Here is a 12,804-nt window from a genome sequence, read left to right as displayed (position 1 = left end):
AAAAAGTACGTTCCATCTTACTGGATTCAACTCATCATTAAAGATACCCTATTTATAATATACTAGTAAAGGCCGCACTAGGCCGATTGCCTCTTAATGGCGTTTCGACATAGACAATATCTGGAGAATGAGGAAGTTTAAAAAAATCCAATGTGCCTTTGCCCGGAGTCGAACATGGTACTTTTGAATAACCAACTGGTAAAGTGTGGACTGTTACACCAGGAGATCACAGAAGGACGTATCTTATTTCCCTGCAAGCTAATATTATTTCACTTTCTTTGAAAAGTCCTTTTGCATTCTAATGAATATTAAATATGGATGTACAATTTACGGTGTGTAATCTTCCTTAATTTTTATAAAACACTATATAAAATTTAAAAACTTCCTAAAATGATAATCAGTTTTAAATATTTTTTGTATGTAATATCCCATAACTTTCATAAAAAGAGTGAATAAGCGGCTCATTATAAGAGGTTTCACAATCACCGAGTTCGTGAGTGTTGTTCATTTATTCAACTCGCACCTGTAAAAGGTGTGTCGTCATCATTGTGTAGCGTATAAATCAACATGCAGGTTCTTCCGTTTTTCAGGATTATGACACTGAAATATGTGTTTGAGAAATGTTTAAATGAACATCGACGCTGGTGAAATTACTACGCTGAATAGATAGAACGCTCTTGAGATTTCATGTTTCGATCTTTATCGCATCCATAAATTATGTGGGTGTATTGCAAACGTCTAAAGTTGGCCTAAGTGTATTGAGACTTTTATGAATTTCTCTGGAAAGGGAGTTATTATTTGTAGTTGTTCAGAGCCCTTATCTCTTGCTATGAACAATAAATACATAACGAAAATGTAACTGAAACATATTTTTCGTTACGAATGTCTTACGTATACTGTGATTATTTTTTGCTTTATATGCTGTGCTGATGGTGTTCGATTTTATTATCTTGAAATTATGCTCATCGTAGTTTAATTTTTAAACGATTTTAATACACTAATGATTATATGGGCAGAAAATAATGTTTATTACGGGTCATCCTTTGCAACTCGCCTCGAAATATGTTCAAAAACTGATGATATTTGAGAAAATGAAAAAATATGATTTGGACACGGCATAACTTCCTTGTACGGCCTATTGAATTATACACATTTTTTGCTGCTTTTCATTTAAGCTTATTTCTTCGAATTATTCTAACTTAATTAACCGATCCTTCAAGGCAAGTTGAAAATGACATCAAAGATTGAAAATTTTGAAATTAAATATCCCGATCACATTTTGTCAAACTTCTTATAATATTATTTTTTCATAGAGGGTATTTCCAAATATAAATATAGGAACATTAAATTTAGATTTCAGTATTTGTCGGAAATTAATTTTTTTTAGAATTTGATATTGTCAAAACATGAATATTTTCGTCATTTGAAACATTTCTGTAACTGGAAGTATATATCTGCGACCAACGATTGTGAAAAATTAAGGTTGGGTAAGGACATTTAAGCCGGGTAAGGGAATGTATTTGTAGACATACAGTACATATATATATATATATATGTAATATAACTGCTCCATTATTGTAATAATATTGTGCCATTATTCTTATAAGATGACTTGGTGAAAGAAAGTTGCAACGGATTGGCGGAGGTTCTCTGCTTCATAACTTGAAGACAGTTGGTTAGATAGTTAGAAGGATGGGTGCATAAATCAAAAAACGTGCAGACGTGGCCGAAATTCCACAAATTCGACTATGATTACTGAAAAGCTGTAATTTTAAACAAAAGAGGGAATAAAGCGAAGTATACGAGTGCTGATATTAATTTAAAATATTTAAAAAGGTTTTTATAAAATAAGTTTTTATTTAAAACTCATAAAATCATTAATGAACTAAAGAGAAAAATAATTTATCATGTAGTTAAATGCAAACAAGAGATCAAATAATTCTATTTACAAAAATCATTCTACAATTTTAAATCACAAATAATGAAAGTTTGAGGCATTCTTGATAAATTTAGAATGTAATAATATGAAGTTTATAATGAAGTTCGATTTCTAGATTTCGTTATTTAGGCACCCACGCTTTTATTCCCCTTGATATAAAACTGTAGATGAATATTTAAATAGAATTATTTAATGTTTTGTTTCCAGTAAACTATATGATAAATTATTTTTCTCCATTTAGTTCATTAGTGATTTTATGAGTATTTTACTTAAAAGCTTATAAAATAACCTTTAATTTTAAATAAAAAATTTCACGATTTTGCCAAAAAAATCAGAAATTATATTAAAAATTTCATCCAGGTTTAGTTTAAAAGATTATTTCCGCTCTATCCGATGATGCAAAAAGTAAAATTCTTCGAATTTTAGATCGTTCATTAAACGAATATATTTGCAAAAAATGGTTTCAACATTAAATTTTTAAAAAAAATCTGAAAGTTTTCAGATTTTATATTACGCTCAAAGGGGCTTTTTTTAAGCGCTTTGTGTGTTAATTTTATTTATTAACTATCATGTTCCCCGCACTTAAAACATAAAATTCAATTCAACAGCAATATCACAAAATCATTTAAAAAGAGCATATCTTTAGAATTTCTGATACACAGTCTCGCGTACTGGAAATAATTTTTTTTTTTCTCCGTACAGTGTTGCCATTGCTGGCTGTGAAATCATTGAGTTTCTTAATTAAAATCTGATAAATGCTTTACAAAATAGGAAATCGATAAATAAAAGAAATTTCAGATTCCAAATTTGGGCTACCAGATGCCCATATTCGGGTGGAGACGTGCGTTATTTAAAATTTGATGGCTCTACGTACAGTTGTTTTATAACAATGCGAGAAACATACATACATGTATGCAAATTCTTCATTATTTAATTTCTTGAAATATAATGCAGGACTATAATATTTAGAGGCAACAATTCGAAAAGTGAAACGCCGTTTATAGTGAAACGCCACAAAATGCCAAAACGAAATTAATAGCCTTTCTGGGTTAACGCCCTTTGGGCTAAAAATTCTAAATGGAATTTTGAAAAGATCACTTCACCACACCGTACTATTATCTATAAATAGTGTTTTTTCGAAATTTGTGTAAGAATCGATAACGAACTTTTGATCATAGCGAGAAACGCCGTTAGTAAGCCACATAAAAGCTTATAAAAATCGAGCTTATTTAAATCAGCAGTGCATATTCTTTTATTCTTTAATGATATTTTTTATGCTTAAAATATGATTACAAATTATATGAATTTCGTAAGTTTAGAGAAAACAGTAAAATTTGTTTAAAATGCTCAGAAATAAAATAGTGAAACTGGGTTTCACAAAAGCCGCCATATTATATTATAGTTAATAAACTTTTATTTATTTATTTTACTGCGATCATGAAATTTGCTATATTAACTTACAAAGAGTCTTTTAAGCTTTTAGAAAAGACCGCTTATTTATGAGCTAGTTTAAGACGGTCTTTCGACGGTATATGCATAATTGCTTGTAAAATTACCAGAACGTGGTCGAGATGGCGACGCTTCTCTCCGAACAAAGCCTGTTGAGTTACCCACCGTAATTTACCTGAATAATCGACGTTCAATTATGCAGAGTTCGGGTCAGCTGGAAGCCCGGATAAATTTTCTCACAAAAGAAAAAATTGCAATTCTCTTTGACCACGGGCTAACACCGCATGATATCGTTAAGGGTGGGGTGAGGGTTGAGGAGAGTGGGGGAACAAAAGTGGTCAGACCGCACTTCACTCTCTGGGGTCAAGTTACCGCACCCTACAAGGAATGAAACATTTATTATTATAATGGCCTTGCACTAAACCCCTTCAGATCCCAAACTGCAAGCCTCTTTTCGAAGGTCACCGAATTTTGTTATTATTTTTTTAATCTGTCCACCTACCCATCTGACGACTTATAATGATGGTCTCAGAGTCCCTCACGTGCGCTTTGAAGTTATTATTACTGCTGTTATTTAAGACTTTACAGTCTTTCTTTTTCTTCCTTGCCACTGCATCCACCTGGTGGGTGCGATAGGCAAGCTCTTTGAAACCTATGGGTCAGACGCGGAGCTGGGGTATTGCGCTGATGTGTGAAGCACTGATTGAGGTTCATTGAGGAAGATTGATTGATTGAAGTCAGCTCCTCCGTATGCCCTTTTTTTTCACCTCTTTGTTTTGACGGGGTATACTGTTACCAGCGAAATTCGTGACGTGGGTCATTTCTTATGCTATGCTACTTGAATGAGAAAAATGGATTTTCTGGTCAAACGTTTTCCATGCTGTTAATGTAAAATTGGGTTATTCGGAGTCTTGATATCACGGGCTATTATCTTTTTAGATATCGAAATTGCGCTAGCAAAAGTGATCACGTAGTATCAAAAAGCGCCATGGAATGCGATCGGAAGGATTGTTGAGTGCTTCCCATTTGACCTGGTTTCAAAAGTGTCATCAGAATTCGAATGATATTACCATTTTACATGCATTAGTATGTTCACTGTTTGAGCGAGTAATTCCAGAAATGTAGATAGTGGCTCATCAGTGGGTTAAAGAATATTTTTAATAGGTTGCAAAAAACTTTGAAGTAACTCTTGTCTTATTTTATTTATATGTATATTCTTCTTCTTCAATGGCTCGACAGCCCTGGGTAGGCCCTGGCCTTCTCCAGAAATCTTCTCCGGGCATCTCTGCTTTTGGCAGTTGTTTTTCAGTTTTTAACTTTTAAAATATTAAGATCTTTTTCGACACAATCATTCATCATGTCGGGGGTCTGCTCCGAGGTCTCTTTCCCATGGGCTTTGCCAGAAAGATTTTCTTGCAGCAACGATCTTCATTCATTCTAGCCAGATGGTCAGCCCATTTAAGTCTCTGTAATTTGACGAATTTTACAATATCAGATTGTTTGCAAATTTTATAGAGTTCTACATTAGATCTTCTTCTTCAAAATCCATTCATTTGGACCCCACCAAGGAGGCAACCTGAGACCTTCCGCTCAAAAATTCCCAGAGCTTCCTCATCACGTAAAGTCAATGCCCAAGTCTCTAATGCATAAGTCAAGACAGATCTTATAAGACTTTTGTAAAGAAGCAATTGAGTTCTTAATTTGAGAAAGCTGGATTGTAAATAACTCTTCAGGGCATAAAAACATCTATTTGCAGCAATGTTTCTTTTATATGTATATAGTTACGTAAAATTAGCAATTCATAGTTATCAGTTGCTTGTTCATAATAATATATGTTTATTTATAACTATTGGGTAGTCCAAAGTGATGCAAAAATGTGAGAATTCCAAAATTAGTAATAATGGCAAATTGCTTGATTGTATAACCCCTCTTACAATGTTACAAATGATATATCATTTAAAATTTCAGTTAAGCCACCTAACTATCAGGGCGGAGTCAGAATTGAGCTAAGAAATGCTTAGGTTTCGTAGGAAGTTCTGAATGAAACAATTTTGTAATTCAGTATTATTATATTCAGTGTTATCTTAAGTTATTTAAACGAAAGTGTCTTAACCGCCCCCCCATGGTTTCTGTTTAGTATGTGTTGAATAAAATATAAACTTGCACATTTTTAAACTGAATTCACCCCCCCCTAAAAAAAAGAAACAAAGAGGAGCCTAAAGAATTCTCATTGATTTCGCTACAAATCTTAAATAAGTTATATAAATATGGCCAAATGAATGGAATTAAAATGTTTAATTAATAATCGAGTGTATGATTAAAATGCAGAATTAAAATGATTGATGCAGAGGATGTTATTGCGAACATGGAACAATCTTTTGTTTTGATGGGTCCTTCCGTGATATTTATATATTGACCGTCTAAAAATTAATTTTGGAATTGCTTAAAGCATGTAATCTCATTATAAAACATAATTTAATAATCTACAATTTTAAATGAAAAAAAAACTATAGCTCTTCTTTATATTGCGCTGCCGGCTACCTAAAATAGTTATTATAAAAAAGAAAAGTATATAATTATTTTAATGAGTCCAGCTAGTGTAATTTCACGGGCCCAACTAGTTATTAATAATAATACAGACAAAGAACTGCATTTATTGTTTTTAAATCGCTTAGTATTGTTGCGTGCGTACGGGTTCGTTATGAAATGAATGCACAAGTCCGATGAAAAATGAACAAAATTTATTATTATCACAACAAAAATGCTTAAATTTCCTCAGTATTACAATTTCCTCAGTATTACAATATCTCACAGTAGTTATCTTTTAACTACTCAAACGTTCAAGAGAACTTAATTCAAAACAGCTAGAGAAAGCTAATCCGCGAATTCGCTAGTCGACAAGAGCAGTTTTCTAAATAAACTATTAAAACAACAACAAACTAACTAAAATAACAACGAACTGAGAGGGTTCCTCCTTTTGTAAGATTTTAAATCGCGCGCGAGAATTTTCTGGAACTTTCTCGAAATCAAAAAGAGAGATTTATTTAAGACACAATAACACACCGAATAAATACTAATTCAGAAGTCAAACAACAAAAATCAGCGTTATATTTACAAAATTTTCACAGGACTAGTTTCGATGGTTTTACCGAACCACCATCCTCAGCTGCAAAACCGCAAATGAACAAGATAGGAAAAGATGGAATTTTCCTATCTTCTCCTAGTCCTGTGAAAATTTTGTAAATATAACGCTGATTTTGTTTGACTTCTGAATTAGAGACTTATTTATTAAATGTTAAATGCACGTGGTCTTGTATTTTTAATTTTTCCTGCTTAGCTTTCCTTTAATATTCGTCACGCGCTGCACTGCACGGGGAATGAAACAATTTAATTTATAATTCAACTAACATTAGCTATTTAAATATCAAGTCCGTAACATCAAGTCCGTAACAGTATGTAATCAACAACAGACAGATTAAATTTGAAAGAAAAATTAATATATTTGCTTTGTCGCATGGCAACACACTGGCACGTGCTAGCTAAAAATACTTAATTTCGGGCAACACATTTCTTTTAAATCGCTTAGTTTGTTGATTAAACTTTGCCGAATGCCAACATACGCTTTTAAATAGTTGATTTTGTTAATCAAAATGCTGTTAAATTCGTTCAAAATGTGAAATGAATAAAAACCAAATTCGAAATTAGAATTTTGGGCTTCGAGGTGCACATGATCTGGTGGAGGCTTATGTGTTTTAAAATATGGTGGCTCAATTGCCGCAGTTTTACGAGACTGTTCATTATTTCATAACAAATATTTGCCTATAATTTTAAAGGGCTAGAGTCTTTTTTTAAAGAAGGCATAAAAGGCTAAAATTATGAAGTTGAGTATTTTATTCTAGTCTCCTGTTTCAAATTTTTGGAACCCTAGAATTTTGATAGAGGCTATACATTTTAAACATTATAAGAGTATTTGGAGGTCTTCTTGAAAACTAAGGCCTGAGGCACGTGCCCTGTTTGCCTCTGTGGAAATTTGCTCTTGATTATTTAATAGGCTATGAGATGTGCATGCAATCGAAGTAAATTCTTCTTTTGAAATTTTATGATGGTGTTGATGCGTCACTTTCAACGTCTCTCTTGCAAATTTATACCCGCGAATTGGATTCAGTAATGAATACAAGACTTGTTTTGGGCTTCTTAAACTTATGCAAATGTCATATAAATCAACCACCCAAGAAAAACCAAAGGAGGTAACTAAGTACCTTTGGGGCTGGTGATACATTTCATGCTTTCAGGGTGAAAAAGGTACTTTGACCTGTGTGTTTATTCTAGTAATGCTACTGCTGGCCTTTCTCCAAAGTAAATAATTGTAACTTGAGTTTTATTCTTCTATATGCCATTGAAAAAACAAGCAGGCACTTTTTTTTTTCTTTCACCTCAACATGTTGTGTATTTTTGTTTTCACTGTATTTGATTCAACAGTGTGATTCACTTTCACCTTTTTCCATCTTTTAGTTGGTTAATTTTTGTTTCTTTTTTCTTTTTCTTTTTGAGTCATCTTTTTACGGTTCTGCGCCGTTAAGTTTAAATTACTGTTTTCTCTGACACTATTTTTTGGTTTTTGTATATGGTATTTTAAACAAAGTTGCAAGTTTCGAGTAAAATTTGTTGAAGCTTTCTAAACGGAAGGATTCTTTTGTGTGTCATAAAATGTCATACATTTACCTTTTTTTTAATAATATTATTAATGGAATTCGTTCATTATTTCGTCATTAGTCACGCAGCTGGAAGAAATTCGGTATATAAACTAATATAGTGAATATTAAGCTAACGAAAAATGTAATTATAATATTGTTACCGATTTTGTATTTAGTTAGCTATTTTTTGGTAGAATTGTAATTAAAATTGTTTTATTCCCCCGTGTAATGCAGCGCGTGACGAGTTTTAAAAGAAAGCTATGCCCAAAAAGTAAAAATACAAGAGCACGCGCATTTAATAAATAGATATATTTAAATTGAAATAATGCAATTGTGTGTTAGCTGTAACTGTAATTCGACTCTTTTGCTTTCCAGAAACCTCGAGAAATTACGAGAAGCTTCTCGTGACGGATTAAAAAGCTTTAAAAAGCCGGAGGAAAACATCTCATTTCAGTTGTTTACTAAGTTTTTGTTGCTGATTGTAAGCGAATTCGCGGTGAGATCGGATTAACTTTCTCTGCACTTTGAATTGTGTTCTATTTAACATTTTAGTGAAATATAACTACTGTGTGATATTATACGCATATCTGTAAGAAAAAAAATTCAGCATTTTGTTTTATATCTTGCGATAAGAATAAATTTTATTAACTTTTCATCAGACTTGTGCATTCAATCTACTACGAAACCGTACGCACGCAACAATATTGTAGAGTATACATTTAGTTTCATTAACTATTTATTGTATATTATGTTTTTCTGTCTTTCTCGCTTTTCAATTTGTTAATTTATGAGGCTGGAAAGAATAGAGAGGTAGTATTTAAAGGACGGTTTTAGAAGGCAGAATCAGAGCGTGCTCCGCCTGCTGAAGACCACGTTTGCTGCCTGATTTTTTTTTTTTTTTTAAAGAGCAGTTTATCTGCGGCGATCATGCATTTTAGCGTACAGTGAACTTTATTATTATTAAATTTAAGAATGGTATTATCTGACTGTATTTAATTTGTTATTTAATTGTTATATATTGCCCATTTTGTGTTCAAAAAACTGTGATGAGATTATCACTATTTACACATTCATAATTTCTAAGGAAGCTACGTTTTTAGGTGTAGAATTTTAAAATTGTCGAATATATATGCCGTACGCAGTGTTCTTAAAGGTTGTTATCGATATCGTCAAGTAATACATTTATTGTGTGGGGAGGGGGGCAGGAGATAGATTACTAAACGCCGTATATACCCATTACAACCGTTTATAGTCAAACAGCACTTTTTTCCCAACCACTAGTTTTAGAAAGTCGTCTTATCGCTAAACGATCGTGTTGTGTTGAATCATAAAAAGGTTTGTAGCCCATCAAGAGATTTATGGCAAAATTAGTTGTCAGAATGGAGTAAAAATGGCCTTTAATATCCAGAAAAAAAAAAGTATTGGTCGTAAAAAATGCACTCATGATTAGATCTTTATCACTTACGTGCGCAGAAAACGTATTTGGTTTTACTTGAAGAAATGCAATTTTTGACCATTTCGGGATCTTATTTCGTTTATATATTACACTTAGTTAAGTTAGACGCTGAAGTTCTTAAAATTTGTCTGTTGTTCTCGATTTTGAAACTAGAAATTTTTGTAGGTAAGCCGAAATTTCGTTTCTTTAATAAAAAGTACTTTTGTTCTGTGATTAAGATTGTTAATTTATGAATAGTAATAATATTTAAATTATAAACCTGTAATGAAAACTGTTTCTTTTTTTAGCGTAATTTAGTTACATTTATTTTTATTCTTCATTATTTGTTGCATTGATTAAGCATTTGCAGTTAAAAGTTATATAGTTTATGTGTACAGTTTGTAGCGCCGATAGAACACTTGCAATAATACATTTTGCAAAATATACGGTAATGCTATTTACTTGATATGTTACTTAGTTATTTATGAAATTTGATTGCTTTTATAATTTGCACTTTTTGGATACTGCACTGTTATCTTAATGCTGCTAAAAGGGTATGTGTAATTTAGATCAGAGTTTCTTAAGCTGTGGGTCGCACGAATTAAACGAATGGGTTCTTGACGTGTTTTTTTTAATCACTTCCCTGGAGACACTCGGGATATGCTCTAATGAGAACATGAAGTTCTCTAATACAAATATGATATTTAATCAAAACTGAGGATTGTTAGAATGGGATGCAACAATGACAATTTGGTTTATTAATATCTCGCATGCCTTCCTAGATTATTTTAATTTAAATATCTTTTATTTAAATATCTTCAGATTATTTTAATTTAAATATCTTCCACTTAATGTTGCATATGCTAGTTCTGTCTCAGACTACCATAAACTATTTCTTAATAAATATAGAATTGTTCCCCACTTAATATTTACCATAAATATTTTCGTTTCTTACAGCTGGATGACTGCACCCTACAAATATACCGGTATAATGGATCCGAAGGGGATTATGGGAATTACTTAGATCTCGAGTCTACCATCGATGAACAAGCTGAAGACTTTGAAGATTTTCACCAAAAGTAAGTTTACCAATTGATTAAATTACGGAAAACTAAAGCATTATATAATTGATACGTTTTAAATAAGGTTTTACTTTTTTTTTTTTTTTTTTTTTGCTGGAATTTCGTTACAGAATACAACGCAGTTTCATGAGTAATTCGTTTTTTATTTCTGAAGAAAAGTAGTAATATTGTGTATGACGTTTACTCAGCCTTCTGAAAGTAAACCGCAGGAATATATAACAATACATAAACAGTCATATTTTTCAAGGATGAGTGTGACTGAATTGCCGAAATGACTGTTTTCATTTCTTGTGAAAGACTTCGCCGAAAAAAACCATTCAGGCAGTTCTAAATTCACATAGACGAAAAGTGTTTTTCTTTTCGTTTTTCTTTTCCGTTCGCAGAAACTTCCTTCAGGAATTCCTAACAAACGACTTTGTGGGAAACTTTTATTAACCCTTAAGAATGCTGAGTGACCCAAGCTTACGAAATAGCATTGTGATACTACATATAGATAACATTTTACATTCACAAATGTGAAGCCATGGAACTCAATGTGAAGATAATATTTTATGTTTCTGACTCAGATGTTATGCGAGTCAGAATAGGTGCATTTTGCGTTTTGAATTGCGTCTGAAAGGTAAGGTATAAAAACAACTTAATTGTCGTGTAGTGGAAAATGTGTCAGATATTCTAAAGCGCTTCATTTTAAAATTATGAGGGGAGGGGCTTCAACTTTTGCATTTAATTTCACCTCCCCTAAAACAGAATAAATTTTAGTTTTAAATACTGTCTGCCACTGTGCAAACATGCAAGCAAGATATAAAATTCAACATCAGAAAATGCTTAAAATATTAACTAAAACTGCCGTTATCGATTTAATAAGAAATTAATTGTAATAAAAACAAATTTAGAAATACTGATGGTGTAGACCTTACATTATATACTGAAGAAGAAGCATTCCGATTGCTTAGAATGCTAAAATGTGGAATCCGTAATGACTAGGAAACTTGGCAGCCGACTGAGATTAAATATTTATTTTTATTTCAATTGACATTTGTGAGGCTCTAATCTTGCCTATTCAAGAACATTTACATTTTTGATACTTTTGCGATAACAAGAGAAGACAGCGATGTAGCGTCCAAGCGGCAACAGAGGTAGAAGCTAAAGTGCGCAGTTATTCAGTATGGCAGCTTACCAAGAGAAAGTTTTGGTTTAGATTAGAAAGTTCTGAATTAGCTACGTCATCAGCGTTACACAAGCCATGTGACACTAATTAATCTAGAAATGGCGCAGTCCAGAAATGTTAAAACTACTTTTAGAATACAGAGAGAAAATACTCACATTAAACGTGAGGAATTAAGTTTCCATCTGAGCGGTATAACTCGATAAGAACTTACTTGAATCTTAAGCGATAGAAATAAAATAGAACTATAACTTCATTAACAATCTTTGCACTTTTTATGCTGAGTTACGCACTTTCCTCAGCTTCTCCACCATTCTATCCGCCACTTCTGTTTTTTTGCTTCATATATACAGTAAAATGTTAAAAGTACGAAAGTGCATTTTAAAGAATGAGCGTGAAAAATGCACGCTGAGATTTTAGGGTGTAATCGGCAGGGTTCAGATTGCAGGTAGTTTTTTATTACATTTCTTTTAACGTAGCATTTTTATTTGATCATCATCCGTATAAACTGCATATTGATTCGGAATTATTTTATTTTTTACAATTTTAAATAGGTTTATTTACATACAGATGCTCTTCTTAGAAATGTTTTAGGTTCATGAGATTTTACTACGAGCTGTAATATTCGGAAGTCCATTAGTCCCTAAATAATATGAAAAATATTGCACTAAATTTGTGTTATATTACTGTGTACGTCACTTATGTTGGCAGTATATTTTGCTACCTTTAAACAATTGAATAATACATGAATAGCATAATAACAGTAATTTTGATTATTATTATTACGTTGCTGATTGTTACATTAACTGAAAAATAGCGATATGAATGGGAAACAATTAGCAGGGTCTGAGCAACAGGAAGGAGGAATATTCATATAACCTCCAGTTAGATTAATATGGCATTGTATCTTGTTGTTGCTTGTTTTGTCACGCCTGAGTTCTTTTGCAATATCTATCAACAGATGCCTGCATATCTTATCTTCACAGATCTTCCTGTAAGTGCAGATCTTCCTTCCAAAATTTCGAGACTCTAAATTTTGG

General features: G+C 32.2%; 1 protein-coding gene across 1 annotated transcript in view; it reads left to right on the top strand.

Moving 5' to 3' along the window:
- The window catches only part of LOC118192971 (FH1/FH2 domain-containing protein 3-like), a 455,802-nt gene that overhangs the window by 241,030 nt on the left and 201,968 nt on the right, over positions 1-12,804 (top strand). Inside the window, exon 6 of the mRNA XM_085819281.1 lies at positions 10,475-10,596. Within this exon, the coding sequence (XP_085675407.1) occupies positions 10,475-10,596 (122 nt within the window). The remainder of the gene's footprint in view (positions 1-10,474; positions 10,597-12,804) is intronic.

This window comes from Stegodyphus dumicola, chromosome 6 (assembly GCF_044657685.1).
Source record: "Stegodyphus dumicola isolate Sdum_Otavi_A_Nest chromosome 6, ASM4465768v1".
Lineage (NCBI taxonomy): Eukaryota > Metazoa > Arthropoda > Arachnida > Araneae > Eresidae > Stegodyphus > Stegodyphus dumicola.
Note: the sequence above shows the minus strand (reverse complement) of the source record. Positions and strands in the feature narration are given on the sequence as shown.